This window comes from Cebus imitator, unplaced genomic scaffold, assembly GCF_001604975.1.
Source record: "Cebus imitator isolate Cc_AM_T3 unplaced genomic scaffold, Cebus_imitator-1.0 Scaffold129, whole genome shotgun sequence".
Lineage (NCBI taxonomy): Eukaryota > Metazoa > Chordata > Mammalia > Primates > Cebidae > Cebus > Cebus imitator.
This window is the reverse complement of record NW_016107444.1, coordinates 2,664,071-2,679,857: the sequence shown is the minus strand read 5'-3', so window position 1 is coordinate 2,679,857 and position 15,787 is coordinate 2,664,071. Positions and strand designations below refer to the sequence as shown.

The window sequence follows — 15,787 nt, the reverse complement described above, 5'->3', positions numbered from 1 at the left end:
GGCATTATTTTTAAAGAATGGAGTGTCACTACGTTCCTTAGGCTAGTCTCAAACTCCTGGGCTAAAGCGATCTTCCTACCTTGGCCTCCGAAAGTGCTGGGATTACAGACATAAGCCACCACGCATGCAGCCCTTCATTCTTCTTCCCGGTTTTGAACCGTTCTCTGAGGTACCACCATTCTCTGGGCCTCATCCTCCTCTCTGACCCCACTTCTACTCCTTCTATGGGCCTCTGCTTTCTGAGCCCGTCCTCCTCCCTGTGCTTCCTGCCCTTCCAAAGTTCTCTCTGACCAGGGCCCGCACTTACTATGTACTTCAGGATCCAAGACAAGAAACCCTTGATGGGGTCTGGCAGGCGGAGCAGTTTGACTAGGCCCTTGATGGTGGGATCCACAATGTCCCCCTCTCTGAGGAACCAGTCGCAGATGGGTCAGTCACAGCCTATAGCCAATGGCCTGCCCCTCTGCCACCCAACTCCCACTCCAGAGACAAGAGGGAGGCCAATCCCAAAGATGTACTTCTGCTCTCAGCACCACGCCTGGAACAGGGGCATCCTAAAGACAGGCCCCGTGGGGGACTTGCGGCATAAGGTCACACGATTAGCCAGAGGCATCCCTGCTCAGGGCCCCAGGTTCCCTCCTGGGACTCAGGTGGCCTTTCAGCCCCGCTCCCCTACCCTGTTTCCACCATGCCCCACACCGGAGTCCCAGCAGATAACGTACAGTTTCTCCAGAAAAGTGGCCCCTCCATCAGCAAACAGCCCCCCTACGAGCAAGTGTTTGATGGCATACGCTGTCCGGGGAACAGAGAAGGGGATGACCTGGTGAGGCAGAGGCAGAGTCAGGGTCCGGAGCACCCCCAACCCTGCCTGATTCTCTGTCTCTGCATCCCCCAAGATTTCAAGAGGGACGCCACATCACCCCATTCATCTCCATCCACCTCAGCGCCTCAGCATGGCATGGAAGGTTTGTGTCACTGGTTGCTCTCCTGCCACACCTCCTCCCTCACCCTCACACACAGATGCAACAGAACAGAACTAGAGCAGCCCGCATTTCCTGCATGCTTCACTGGGATCCAGCCAGCAGGACAAGTGCTTTGTCTATGGAACCGCATTTGATCTTCACAGCCATCCCATTGAATAGAAAACAAGCCCAGGGAGATTAGAAGTCTAGCCCAAGATCAAGATCACATCATAGAATCTCAAAGGGAAATTGAGGCCAGAACAAGCCCCTGGGGACAGGGGAGGTGGGGGTAAGGCTGGGGGTAGGCTGGGAGTGGGGATTTTGATGACAGAAAGCTCCTGACGGCCACTTGATGGAGGCAACAGAGACCCAAGCTAAAGGAATTGTAGGAGTGAGTCTCTGAATCTCCATCACGGAGGGAGGAAGGCACAAAAACTTGATGCCCCCTTATAGGGAAGGGCTCACCCTATCCCCACCTCTACCCCATCAGTCTTCTCCAGAAAGCTTAGGGGGAACACAATTATCTCAGCAGCTCAAACTCAGACACAGACGTAACCACCTTTGTCTCCAAGGATGGCCTGTCCAGCATCCTCACACTGGTCCGGCCTCTCTCCGCCCAGGGCCAGGTGAGCCTACCTGGTGTCCTGCATCCTGGAGTAGCCAGCAGGTGAGCTGCACAGCCCTGGCCATGCTAGGCGAAGGCTGCGTGTAACCATCTGATTCATAGTAGCCTATTCGAAGGGGCTGGTTACTGGTGTAAACCTGAAGGCACAAGGGGCTGGGTGGAGCTCGGAGGAGAGATTGGGCTGGGGACAAGGTGACCCCACTCTCTCCAGGAACCAGACTTTTAGGGAAGGACCTTGGTCCACAGCTGTCCTCACCAAGGGAGGAATCCACATGGACACCCCAAGACCTCCTGGCAGCCTCCCTATACACTCTGCAGGCCCTAGGTGCTCTGGGGAAGCCCCTGGAAGAAGGAGAAATGGATGAGGAGATGGGTGATGTGGTTAGATGTGATGGATAGTAGATAGATGGTAGACAGACTCCTGGGTGGGCGGGTGGATGGATGAGATAGTGGGTAGTTGGGTGGGCAGAGGCTTGAATGCGTATGTGGGTGAGTGGATGAATGGATGGTTGGAGTTGAGCAGGTGGGCAGTGAGTAAGTCAGGCACAGACATGAACACCTTTAAGCTAGAGAGATGTTAGGAGAAGATGAGGATGGAGATCAATAGGGGCAAATACCCAGACCAGGGTCTGCGGTGGAGGGCCCCCAGTCCTGGGAAGTGGGGTGCTACCAAAAAGGTGGCTGCCCCTTACCTGTCACACATTGCATGTTTGTAGGAGCAAATCATGGATGATATGCAATGATCTCAGGTTGATAATGCTAGGAGGGGTGAAGGGAATCAGAGGAACAGACACTGCCGGGAGGTAGATAGAGACTGCCCTACGGAGAGGGTTCTGCAGTCAGATAGGACTGGGTTCAAAACTCAACTCTGCCAGTTACTAACTACATGATCACAGGCAAGTCATTTCGCTTCTCCTCAGTCTCCCCAGCTGTAAACAGGAGGAGCCCTGCTCATTCTATAGAGTGTTAGGGATGAATAAATGAAGGCTGCTGTAGACAGAAGGGTGTGGGATGATCTTCCAGCCTAACTTCTTTTTTTTTTTTTTTGAGGTGAAGTCTCACTCTGTCACCCAGCCTGGAGTGCAATGGCATGATCTTGGCTCACTGCAACCTCTGCTTCGCAGGCTCAAGCAATTCTCCTGCCTCAGCCTCCTGAGTACCTGGGATTACAGGCGCACACCACCATGCCCAGCTAATTTTTGTATTTTTAGTAGAGACGGGTTTCACCATATTGGTCAGGCTGGTTTCGAACTCCTGACTTCATGATCCAACCGCCTTGGCCTCCCAAAGTGCTGGGATTATAGGTGTGAACCTCCACGCCCGGCCTTTAAGCCTAACCTCTTTATTGTACTGATGGGGAGGCTAAGGCCGAGAAAAGAGATGTGACTTGGCCAGGCTACCTAGAGGGTTAAAAGCCCAGCTTAACTGGATGCCACACTCTCTGAACCACAGTTGCTGAGTATTCTGCTGGCATGGGTTGGGTATATGACACTGGAGGCCCTCTTTGGGGGCAATTACAGCTATAGCTCCAGGTAGCCAAGAGGCCAAAGCAGCTGGTGTCCAGCAGGGACAGGAAACAAACTGGACTAAACATGTGGGCTTGTCACTCACTGCAGCCTAGAGTGGGAAAGGGGGTCTTCACCTGGGAAGGTAAGATGGCAGACAGGTCAAGAAGGAATGATGGTGGGGGTCAAGGAGCCCCCCAGGTCTGCTCTCCCACCTGGCTTACCTCCTCCCTAAAGGGCATCCGGGGCACAGTGGGGTCCAGTCGGTGCATGTCTTCACTCAGCAGGGCTCGCAGGCACAGCGCCAGGCTTTCCACATCCCGGGCCATGGGGCCAGCTACCGTGCTCACTGCACAGAGAGGAGGGGAGAGAGGCAGGCACCTCTCAGATTTTTTGTTCTTGTTGTTTGTTTGTTTTTGTTTTTTGGGACAAAGTCTCTCTCTGTCGCCCAGGCTGGAGTGCAGTGGCATGATTTTGGCTCGCTGCAACCACTGCCTCCGAGGTTCAAGCTATTCTCCTGCCTCAGCCTCCTGAGTAGCTAGGATTACAGGTGTCCACCACCACGCCTGGCTAATTTTTGTGTTTTTAGTGGAGACAGGGTTTCACCATGTTGGCCAGGCTGGTCTCAAACTCCTGACCTCAGCTTTCCAAAGTGCTGGGATTACAGGCATGAGCCACCGTGCCCAGCCAGCACCTCTCATTTGTTCTGCTCTGGGGATCCCAACTGCCTCGCCTCAGAGGGTGGGTCCCAGGATCATGGTCAGGATGAAGGAAGAGATTAAAGCTAGGTAGCAGGTCGGAAACCCTTCTCAGAGGGGCAAGAGTCACTTGACAAGGGGAGGCCAGGTGGGAACCATGCAGTCTCCTCTCCCAGTCATCTGTGGGATCTGTCTGGAGATATGGGTTGAGCGAAGTGTCCTTGGCAGATTCAAAGAATGGCAGATTTGTCTTTAAATGGGTGTGGCCACAGGCACAGACAGGGACTTACCCGATTTCTTCCCCTTGATGGCAGAGGCAACTCCAGTGTAGCTGCAAAACACCCCCACCCAGAGCCCAGCTCGGCATGTGAAGGGAGGGGCCTGGGTGCCAGGAGGCTTGAGCACTCAAGCAATGTGCTCCCCCAGGCCCAGCCCACAAAAATAGGAGCTGCTTCAACCTTCTGTGACTCTCTACTGCCCACAGCATCAAGTCTGATCTCTTCAACTGCCTTTCACGGCTCTAACTCTCCATGGCTTCCCCCTCTAGCCCTTCCACATGTGCATATCGCTGTAAGCAAAGTCAGCCGCTTACAAACAACAGTCTTACAGCCTTCTAGATGCCACATCATCTCTGCATGTCCGGCCCTCAAAACCAAGCTTAAATGCTGCCTCCTCCAGGAATCCCTCCCTTCCCTTGCCCTGCCTCTGAAAGTCAAGAGTATAAGCTTTTAATAAATCTCTGTTGAAGAAAATGTCAGCTTTCTCTTATGCATTCTCACAAGTTTTCACCCTCTCTTAGAGCCCTGATCACTTCTGACTAAGTCATTTGCGTGTGTAAGAGCACAGCAGGGGCAGGGGCTGGGTCCAAGAGTGGTCTGTGTCGCCAGTAGGGGCCATGGTGTGGGTACACAGAGTGTGGTTGAGGGATGGATGGATGGATGCATGCATGCATACATGAGAACATATGGATGGTTGGACGGATGGATGATTGGATGGTGGATGGGTGGGCGGGTGGATGGATGGATGGATGGATGGAGAGATACAAATGTGGATAGACAGATGGATACCCAAATGGATGGATGGAAAGATGGATGGATAAATAAATGGTTGGAAGGAGAGGTGTGTGTAAGTTTTTCAAGGGCTGAGATACTTGTCTATTTTGTCCGCTGGAGTAACCCAAGTAGCTGGTACCCAAGGAGCTGTATGTTTGACACAGTAAATACTCCATGGAAATCTGTTAAACAAATAGCGGATGAAATTGATGAATATAGATTGAGATGATGACCATGTAGGTGGTTGAATAGATGAAGGACGGGTAGATGGATAAATGGACAGATCGATGAGTAAGAGAAGGGGTATGTGGATGGATAGCTGTATAGATTATTGAATTAATGAACTGATGAATTCACGAGTGGAAAGTTTATTCTACTGCCACCTGGACAAAACATGGTATGTTTAGCATGGCTATTGCAGGAATTATTTGAAGGCCTCCTACCCACTTCCCCTAGTACAAAGCTGGGTAGATGAGAGTTGACGGGAGGAGCAGACCCCTCTACTTCCCCAGCCCCTAGTTCCTCTAGGCTGGGCTGAGCCCACCCCACCACCACCATCAATGAGTGCCTGAGGCGGGAGCCCGTGGTGCGGAGGCCGTGGACACCACAGAAGCTGGCTGGTATGCGGATGCTGCCGCCTGTGTCAGTACCCATGCCTAGGATGGACCCACTTTCTGCCAGCAGAACTGCCTCACCCGCTGAGGAGCCACCACTTGTCTTCTTTAAGTTCAGTGGGTTCAAGGTCTGGCCATAGGTGGGGTTGCTGCATTCGAAGCTAAGGGAAGCATAAGAAAAGGAGCTGAGGGTGAAAGTCTTACTGGGCAGAGCCCTCCCCATATGGGGACCGACGACCCTCCAGGGTTAACCCCAGGGCTTCTTTGCTCCATGAGCTCCTCCCTAAGGCTGAGGCCTCCTGGTCTCCCTTCTAGCTGGGGGGAGGGGCTGCTGCTGCAAGAAAGATCAAGATCAGACACTATCATGACTCCTAATATCAGAAACAAAGAGCCCACAGCTCTGCCATCAGAACTGAGAACAGGTTCCTCACAAAACATAGATGCACTACCGACTGAGTGGGGAAGAGAGAGAAGAAGCGACGGGGAGAACAATCAAAGAGAGAAGACTGGGTAGAAATAGCACAATTCGAGAGAGAAACTGGGAGAGAAACAGAATGTAGCTTCACAGAACCTTGGAGCCCGAAGGGTCCTTATGGACTGTGGAGTCCACCCACATGTTCTAAGATCAAGAAACCCAAAGGACAGACAGGGCCTGCCCAAGAACCCTGGTCTTTGGAGTCTGCACCCTCTGCCCTGAATCGGAACTTTAAAGAGCTGTTTCAGCCCTGGGCTCACCCCAGCCCCAGACCCCAGCCAGCCCGCTTCAGAGACCTGATCAGCGTCTGTGGGATGTTGGTCTTAGCAAAGGAGATGGCCCTTGGGCCTTGAGCACTTTCACAATGACCCTGTCCTTGGTCGCAGGCTTCTCCAGGAACTGGGCCAGGCCGCACGTAGAGTCATGGCCCTGCAGAGGAAAAACGTTACCTCTAGCCGTGGGGGTCAGGGTGGAACCACCCAGCTGGCTAATTTTCAACCTCATCCCACCCCTGACTCATACACACTCTCACACCCTTGGAGACACAAGTGTGGCACTTCACGGATGGCAGAAGAATGTGGTGGCTGAGATTTTGGGGTTTAGAGCCAGACTCCTGGGTTCAAACCTCAGTTTGCCACTTTGTAGCTGTGCGGTTTTACATCCCTTGTCCAGGGTCACACACCGAGCCTGCCAGTGTCACATGTCTCCAGGCTTGGTGGCACAAACGTGCATATACACACTCATGTGCACCCAGGCTCAACATACAGTCATAGGTGTCCTTGAGGCTCATGGGGACCCCATAAAGAAGGCCTCTCTCACTCTTCCTAAGCTTCTTCAACGCCTACAGTTGCTCCTCACATTCCCCCAGGAAATCCATCAGGCAGTTCACCTCCTGGTGCACCTTCAGTGCCTGAGCAACAGGGAAGACACCAGGAAACAGCCCCAGGTGAGGCCAGGGCCAAAGCAGGGCACTCGGCTGCCCTGGCCCCTCCTACCACCCTGAGGTGACTGTGCCACCTCCCAAGTCAGTGACAGCACCACAGAGTTAGCCCTGCCCCTCAGCTCCTCTGAGTAGAACCATGGCAGGTGACATCCCCCACTCCAGCCCAGAGCCCCCAGCTTGGACACTGTACCCTGGCCACCACCTGCTCTAAGTAGCTGCAGAGGATGCTCTCCAGACTCAGCTCTTCAGTCCGAAGCCTCTGGGCCAGCTCTGCCAGGGGCAGCTCCAGGATTGGCTCGGGGTCTAGGTCCGGCTCCTGCAGAGATAAGATGGAGTAGGCAGATCTCAAAGACAGACCTGCTGAGGCCCACTCCCACACACTCCCCATCACACCCCGTATGCCCCTACACACACAGCTGCACACATGATCTTGTTTCTTGGTACATGTTCCCGCCCTCATGCTTAGCACTAAAAGCATCCGCTGTGACTCCAGGTGGTCATGAAAACCCTCCAAGGGTGTTCTCCTCTGCCTCTGTCCCCAGTGTCCAGCCCAGGGCCTGGCATGGAGAATGGCCTGCCCGTTCATGTTGCCTGTCAGCAGGGTCACAACTGGAGTGGGGGTGACTCCACACATGACATCATGAGACTGGGGGCTACGGAAGTGAAGTTCAGCCCTGGACAGCCTGCCTTCAGCGGGCATCCCAGGCATCCCCGTCTCCTCCCTACCCAGTCTTCCCCCTACTGAGCTGACCTTAGGGAGGCAAGAGTCCAGCATGGATGGCAAGAGAGTTGGCACCATCTTGGCAGCACCCTTGGTCAGCTGGGTAACTGGAGGGGGGCTCTGCCCCTCCCATGGCCTAGGTCTCCTCAGAGAGGGAAGGACTAGGAGTGAATCCTGAGTCAGCCATGCTGGGGGACCACAGACAGACAAGCCCCTCAGCTGCTCTGAGCCTGGTCCTTCAGGGCATGAGGGAGGCCTGATACCAGCTCCTCAGAACTGCTGTCCTGGCAAGTGTGACATGACAAGGGTCTAGCACACAGCAGGCATTCGAGAAGGCAAAGTTCTCTTCCTCTTGCCCTCCTCAGCTCTGGTTGAACCCTGATGCCTCCAAGCTGAAGTATGGGTTGGGCAGGAAGACGTCATAGTGGCCTTTTCTTGGTCTTCGACAGGGGGATGGTGGAGACAAAGAAATTTCCTTGGGAGGGTAGGGATCCCCTGGCTTCAGTCTCTCTTTTTTTTTTTTTTTTTTTTTTTTTTTTGAGACGGAGTTTTGCTCTTGTTACCCAGGCTGGAGTGCAATGGCGCGATCTCGGCTCACCACAACCTCCGCCTCCTGGGTTCAGGCAATTCTCCTGCCTCAGCCTCTTGAGTAGCTGGGATTACAGGCACACGCCACCATGCCCAGCTGATTTTTTGTATTTTTAATAGAGACGGGGTTTCACAATGTTGACCAGGATGGTCTCGATCTCTTGACCTCGTGATCCACCCGCCTCGGCCTCCCAAAGTGCTGGGATTACAGGCATGAGCCACCGCGCCCGGCCCTCTTTTTTTTTTTTTGAGATGGAGTCTCGCTCTGTCACCAGGCTGGAGTGTAGTGGCACAATCTCGGCTTACTGCAACCTCCACCTCCCGGGTTCAAGCGATTCTCCTGCCTCAGCCTCCCTAGTAGCTGGGACTACAGATGCACACCACGACGCCCAGCTAATTTTTGTATTTTTAATAGAGACGGAGTTTCACCATGTTGGCCAGGATGGTCTCAATCTGTTGACCTTGTGATCCGCCCGCCTCAGCCTCCCAAAGTGCTGGGATTACAGGTGTGAGCCACCACAACCAGTCAGTCAGTCTCTCTTCCTTCATTCCTCAAAGCACCCAGCCTGGCATCCACCCTCCCCTCAGCACTGGGCCTCTTCTCACCAAGGGCACCAAGACTTCTCGGTTACTAAATCTTATAGATTCAAGTTAGTCTTCATCTCACTCTCCTCAGCAACGTCGGACACTCTCCCTCCAGAAGCTCTCTATGCCCCTGATTCTGCTGGCCTCCTCCCACCCTCAGGTGGCTTCTTCACAGTTTCCTGAAATGTTGGTGTTCCTTAGGGCATGACATTTTCTCTTCCTGCCTGTCTACTCTCCATGGGTGACCTCGGCAGCTACGTGTACCCCAAGCATATGCGGGCCACCTGTTTCTCTAACCCAGGTCTCTCTCCAGCTAGGACTCAGACTCCTTTACCTACCCACATACATACAGACTCCCCAGGACTCACCTTTTTTCAGCCAGATCTGTTCTTCTTAAAATTCCCAATCCATGGCGTGCATGTCATCAAGCAACAAACCTCAGAATTATCCTAGCTCCTCCCTCACATCCAGATTCTAATCATAGTTACACTAGCTGACACATAATCACACGTAGGATGTGTTATAACACTTAATATGTGCCAGGCCCTATTCCAAGCACCTTACATAGAATAACTCATTGCCTATAATGAGTTTTGGGAGGCCGAGGTGGGAGGATTTCTTAAGGCCAGGAGTTTGAGGCTGCTGTGAGCTATGATCGCACCACTGCACTCCAGCCTAGATGACAGAAGTGAGACCTTGTCTCCAAGAAAATTTTAAATTATGAGTTTTAAATATAGGCCAGGCAAGGTGGCTCATGCTTGTAATCTTAGCACTTTAGGAGGCCGAGGCAGGTAGAACATCTGAGGTCAGGCGTTTGAGACCAGTCTGACCAACATGGAGAAACCCTGTCTCTACTAAAAATACAAAATTAGCCAGGTGTGGTGGCGCATGCCTGTAATCCCAGCTACTTGGGAGGCTGAGGCAGGAGAATCACTTGAAAGCGGGAATCAGAGGTTTCAGTGAGCCGAGATCTTGCCATTGCACTCCAGCCTGGACAACAAGAGCAAAACTCCGTTTCAAAAAAAAAAAAAGTATATTCTACATATTTAAAATATATAACTCATATTACCCCTTGCAACAACCCTAAGAGGTAGGTCACGTCATTTTCTTGTTTCACAGCAGAAGACGACACTGAGACATAGAGAGCTCCTGTTTGCCCAAGGATACACAGCCAGTAAATGGCAGAGCTGGACCCAGGCAGCCCAGCACCAGTGATCACATGCACTGCCTGCAGGTGGTTCTGCTCCTTCATATCTCCCACCTCGGACCCTCAGGCCTCCTGCCTGCCTAAGGACCTCTCTGTCTCTCTGTTAGCTCATCAGCCTCCTCTCTGGCCTCCTTGCTTTGGCCTCCACTCCTCCAGCTCAACCTCTTCACTGCAGCCTGGGCAAACCTTTTAAAATCTTATAAGGCCCAATCTGACAATAGGTCCCAGTTGCCCTCAGGATAGCATTGCAACACCATTCTCACCAGCACCACTTGCAAAGCCTTCGTTGGAAACGTGTAACGTGGGTTCCTGCTTTGAGGCAAGCAATTCCCATTGACCAAGTACTCAGAGTATCACTGTGGGGCTGGGAACCCTGTAAAGCCCTTTACTGCACTGTTTTATTAAATCTTCACAAAACCCTTCGCTAAGGGCTGTTATTACTGTTTCCATTTCCCCAGTGAAAGCAACTGAGACCTGCAGAGACTAACTCTCTTGCCCAAGGTCAGAGGACAGGGAGCCTGGGTTTAAACCCAGGCCGTCCAAACCTTAACCACTATCTTCTCATAGCTCTTGGGGCTTCTTGTGGAAGGGAAGCTTTTTGAGGGTCCAGGCACTAGACCAGGCTCTTTCCCTGCTTGGGCCCGGTGGGCCTGTCTCTCTCGGCCTCTCCCATACACACTGCTCCAGCCACACTGCCCAGTCCCTCTCCCTGCTGTGCCTCAGATCAGAGCTCCCCAGCTGGTGTGCCACAGAGACTCTCAGGAGGATCCAGACACAGATGCCTTGGACAGGGCTAGCATTTGGCCAGGATGCACCGCTACAGCCAGGACAGTGGCTAGACTACTGAAACACTTCTGAGTCACTTGGCAAAAAGCTGCTCTACTGGGCACTCCACCACCCCAGTTGTCCTAGCCCCTCCCCAAGACTTCACCCTGTCTACACAGTCCAGCAAGTAAAGTTAATGCCCAGCCCAGCAGGGACCCTCTAAGCACAGGGACTATGGAGGGCCAGACTGGGTTCATCCTTTGCCCTGTACCCTCTAACCCTAAGAAGCCATGGCAGGCCCTGCCAGGGACCTCCTTGCACTCACAGGTCCATGGATGCACCCCAGAGATGTTGGCAGCTGCACAACAGCCCCATTTCTATATTTCTACCTGGAGAGATGACACCCCTGGTGGCACCCCCATGGGCAAGTACCCAGTGTGTCCCTCTGGGCACCTGAGGCTAGTCCTCCACTGCAGCTGTCCATCCTTGCATGCCCACTTGTGGGAATGGCAGCCTCTGGGGACTTTGACTCTCAGGGAGCTGGGGAGAGGTAGGAAGAGCAGGCATGGGGGGGATGGTGGTGGGGTTAATGTGACCTCTGCAGGAGGATGCTGACACCACAGCAGGCCCTCCAGTGACCTGGGGGGACAGAATGTCACTTCCATCTAATAGAACATGTTCCGCTCACCCAGAATACCCACTCATCATGAACAACAACATTAGCTTGGTTCCTAAACTGAGAACTATCACTCATACAGACAGTGCCAACTTACCATGGTTCAACATACCATTTTTGACTTTACAGTACTGCAAAAGCTATTGATATACATTCGTCGGAAAGCAGTAAAGTAAAAGGCCAGGCGCAGTGGCTCACACCTGTAATCCCAGAACTTTGGGAGGCTGAAGTAGGCAGATCACCTGAGTTGTTTGAGACCAGCCTAACCAACATGGAGAAACCCCATCTCTACTAAAAATACAAAATTAGCTGGGTGGGGTGGCGCATGCCTGTAGTCCCAGCTACTTGAGAGGCTGAGGCAGGAGAATTGCTTGAACCCAGGAGGAGGAGGTTGCAGTGAGCCGAGATCGCACCATTGCACTCCAGCCTGGGCAACAAGAGCAAGACTCCATCTCTAAATAAATAAATAAATAAAAAGTATCAGAGTCAGGATTCAAACAGCCAGCCCAGCAACAGAGGCCACACTCTTAGCTATCATACTAGACAACTTCTAATTAGTGTTCATGACATTCTAATAACAATGTTTATGACTTAGTTGACAGCAGTCTGTAAGCGTAATTGCTACTAATTCAGCAAAAGCTGAGAGAGGACTCCACCCAAGGAAAATATCATTAAGAGAAAGGCTCGCCTTAATCAGACTGCAAGTGATCTAATGACTCCAATTTATCAGGAGCACTTTGAAAGACAGGGCCATCTTTCAAAAGATGATAGCCACATCAAAAGAGCCTCACAGCAAATTCTAAAAATCAACAAATTATTTGGAAATTATTAGAATAATTGAATGAAAAATTAAGCCTCAAGTTGATCACTTTTTGGTCATTTTAATGTATAGTTTAGTGTGGATCTAACCATCCCCTCCTGCTCCATCCCACAGCCCTGTGGACATCCAGCCTTCTCTGTACTTAGGGTGCTGTCTCCAGCCTAGTTTGAAAAACAAAAAATATGTAACTTCAAGTTTGTGTGTGTGGTTTTTTTTTTTTTTTTTTTTTGAGATGGAGTCTTGTTCTGTTGCCCAGACTGGAGTGCAATGGCACTATGTCAGCTCACTGCAACCTCCGCCTCCTAGGTTCAAGCAACTCTCCTGCCTCAGCCTCCTGAGTAGCTGAGATTACAGGCATCTGCCACCACGCCCAGCTAATTTTTGTATTTTTAGTAGAGATGGGGTTTCGTCATTTTGGTTAGGCTGGTCTCGAACTCTTGACCTCATGATCCGCCTGCCTCGGCCCCCAAAGTACTTGGATTACAGGTGTGAGCCACTGTGCCCTGCTGTAATTTAAAGTTTTTAGTGAATTGATGTATTATTGATGTTTCCAATGTGTTGGTTAAATATTTAGTATCATAAAACCCTCAACTCTCAAGGTGGTTAAGCTCTGCCTGAGGTGAGCAGAGCTTCCTGGCCAAGAGCAGCTGGTCCGTTTACCCAATGTGTCCAGGAATATTATTTTCTTCTTTTTGTTGTTGTTTATTTATTGAAACAGTTATTTGTTTTTTGAAATGGAGTCTCACCCTATGACCCAGGCTGGAATGCAATGGCGCAATCTCTGCTCACTGCAACCTCCGCCTCCCGAGTTCAAGCAATGCTCCTGTTTCAACCTCCTGAGTAGTAGGGACTACAGGTGCCCACCACCACACCGGCTAATTTTTGTATTTTTAGTAGAGATGGGGTTTCACTATGTTGACCAGGCTGGTCTCTAACTCCTGACCTCAGGTGATCCACTTGCCTTGGCCTCCCAAAGTGCTGGGATTAAAGGCGTGAGCCACCATGCCCGGCCAGGAATATTATTTTCTATACGTTCTACAGAAACACTGCCTCATCTGGGGCTTCTCCCTCCCTGGTACTTCCTTTCTCATTTCTTCCTTCAGAAAACTCCTACAGGTGCTGTGAGGTTCAGCTCACACACCACCTCTCTGGGCAGCCCTCCCCACATGACCCTCTCCAGACGGACCAGCCACCCTCCTCCCAAGTCCCCAGCTCTGTGGGCATCCGGCCTCACCACATTCTACTGAGCTGTCACCTGGCATAGCCTGCACAGCTCTGCCTCCACCACGTCCCACCAAGGTTGGGAATGTTTTTAGCACAAGCGTGAATCAAGCATCAGATTCATAGTTCAGCACAGGGCAAGACCTGGAGAAATCCCTTGGGAAATTTTACTATACTCGGCTGAATTGGACTTGTTTGCCTGTGAGGGCTTGACCTGGGTCTCAGCCTTGCACCTCCCCTGGGACATAAAGGTGGACACCTGAGGTCTTGAGGATATTGCTGGCAGAGAGAGGGTGACACGATTGGGAAGATGCCTCAGACAGACCAGTATAGCCTGCTGGGGAGAGAGCAAGGTGCTGAGAGCCAAGAAGCCTGAAGCCACGATGGGAGGCTAGAGACACCATGAATGACCTCACCCCAAACCTCTTCCTCTCCTCCCGCCAACCAGACATCTACCCGCTCCAGGTCCCCAGCCCAACAGCCCAGGCATCCACACATTCACCAACTAGATGCTCAGACAGACGCCGAACCAGCTGCCCCTGCACATCAGACACACAACCACCCATGAACACTCTACCAGACATTCAGACCCACACCAGCCACATGTAGTTAGAGGTACACACTCCAACCAGTAACCCAACACATGCACACCGAGCCAGGCACATAACCACACAGCCAGACCAGACACACACCCACCACGACACAATGAAATGCCAGCAGGAGGCACACAAAAGCAGGCCATCGTCCGCAGCAAAGGAAGCTACACCCACCACCGCACACAGATGGGGCCTCCACATGCACACAGGACACCTCCGTCATGCCTGCTCACCACTGCAACCATTAGCCCAGACTTCTCCTCATCAGCCAGGGAGGGGCAGCTGCTCTCTGGGGGCAGATTGATTTAACCAACTAATTAGCCCCAATTAATATTAATACACATACTCAGCAACTGCAGCAGCTCAGACAGAGAAGCTGCCCATTGGGGCCATCAATCATGCTCCAGGGGACGGCAGAGGACACTCAGGAACTCCAGAGCATGGGAACAGCACCTCAGGCACTATCCCCAGCTCCCACCCCTGGGCTCCCAGACGGAGTCCACCATCATCAACCAAAGCTGGGGACCCCAAGAGACCATGAGCCCATCCCTCCTGGCAGCTGGGGAGCCCAAGGCCAGAGCTGGGTTGTTACATCCTCCAAGCCACACAGCAAATCCCAGGCTCAGTCTACGTTTGTCTCCATGTCCCTCCTTTCCACCCTTCTCTCTGCCACCTGGGGCAGGCTTTGCTAATACACCTATGGCTCAGCCACTTCACCTGCCAGTCCCAGCCTGGCCAGCCACAGAGGCTATCCCAGTGCAATACCCCCATTCTGAGCTGCCAAAGCTGCCTTTTAAGATATGGAGCTTCCTGGGAGACCCCGTCCTCAGCCCCCTGTGCTCTGCACTTCTCAGGGCTCAGCAAGCGTTTTCAGAGCTGGACGGGATTGGGGGGTGGGAGGGGACATTTAGACTAGGGTTCCTGTCTCGGTGGGATTTTGGAGTGCTAAGGGGCTGAGAGAGATCTGGCCTCCCTCCTCCAATTTCTTCCATCAGTTCATTTTATTTCAACAAATATCCCAAGTGAGCACTCCTCATGTTACTGAGCCATGTGCCAAGAGCTGGGAGAACAGAGGAAGAACACACTGCCCCTAACCTCCAGGGTCTCAAAGGCCGGAGATGGAAGAAAGCTGACAACTACACACAGAGCTGGCATGGGGACAGCCAGTGACGGGGAAGTGCCCACCTGCTCCCTGTGTCTGCAGGGGCTGGGGCCATGGTCAGGAGGGGCATCCTGAGGTATAGTCCTCCTGTTGGGATTGAGGGCCACGGCCCCCTGGAGCTGGGGACCTCCGGGACCCATGTCAAGTCACCTGCTGCCGGAGCCGCCGGGCCAGGGCCTCCATCTTCTGCAGCGCTACCTCCCTCCACTTCTGGGCCCTGGGGATCTTGTTCCGGGCTGGAGCATGCTGCCAGGTGAGCAGGGCAACCCCCAGCAGGGTCAGCAGGAGTAGCATCGTCAAGGAGTTAGACAGCCAAACCACCCTAGGTATTGCATGACCTATGTGGATGCAGCTGCTCTTTCCTCAGGAACACATCCCATTTATCTGTCAGCAATGCTGCCAGGGCACCCACTCACATCTGGAGACCTGGGCATGGCAGTGAGCAACCTTCTTCCTGTTTCTTACCCCATCTGGACTTCCTAGGAACAAAACCCCTATTTATCAGCCACACAGAGGAAGAGGCGCCCGAGCCTCCAGCTGGGCAGCTGACCTCACCTCTGTCACATCCTACT

General features: G+C 52.6%; 2 protein-coding genes across 3 annotated transcripts in view; both read right to left on the bottom strand.

Moving 5' to 3' along the window:
• The window catches only part of LOC119473023 (fatty-acid amide hydrolase 1-like), a 13,236-nt gene extending 6,515 nt beyond the window's left edge, over positions 1 to 6,721 (bottom strand). Inside the window, exons 1-8 of the mRNA XM_037742822.1 lie at positions 6,697 to 6,721; positions 6,192 to 6,330; positions 5,387 to 5,617; positions 4,081 to 4,121; positions 3,317 to 3,441; positions 1,599 to 1,724; positions 723 to 820; positions 308 to 407 (exon numbers count right to left, since the gene is read on the bottom strand). Coding sequence (XP_037598750.1) covers positions 308 to 407; positions 723 to 820; positions 1,599 to 1,724; positions 3,317 to 3,441; positions 4,081 to 4,121; positions 5,387 to 5,617; positions 6,192 to 6,330; positions 6,697 to 6,721 — 885 coding nt within the window. The remainder of the gene's footprint in view (positions 1 to 307; positions 408 to 722; positions 821 to 1,598; positions 1,725 to 3,316; positions 3,442 to 4,080; positions 4,122 to 5,386; positions 5,618 to 6,191; positions 6,331 to 6,696) is intronic.
• On the bottom strand, positions 5,417 to 15,580 carry LOC119473026 (vitamin D3 hydroxylase-associated protein-like). Of its 2 annotated transcripts, XM_037742830.1 has the most exons (6): positions 15,366 to 15,580; positions 7,077 to 7,190; positions 6,697 to 6,841; positions 6,614 to 6,618; positions 6,228 to 6,360; positions 5,417 to 5,617 (listed from the first exon to the last, which is right to left on the bottom strand). In XM_037742830.1, the coding sequence occupies exons 1-3, from the start codon at positions 15,507 to 15,509 to the stop codon at positions 6,773 to 6,775; spliced, it is 327 nt and encodes a 108-aa protein (XP_037598758.1). In that variant the 5' UTR covers positions 15,510 to 15,580; the 3' UTR covers positions 5,417 to 5,617; positions 6,228 to 6,360; positions 6,614 to 6,618; positions 6,697 to 6,772. The 2 variants fall into 2 exon arrangements, with proteins under 2 accessions (XP_037598758.1, XP_037598757.1); XM_037742829.1 differs by lacking the exons at positions 5,417 to 5,617; positions 6,228 to 6,360; positions 6,614 to 6,618; positions 6,697 to 6,841 and having other exon boundaries at positions 6,868 to 7,190.
• Between the last annotated feature and the right edge of the window lie 207 nt (positions 15,581 to 15,787).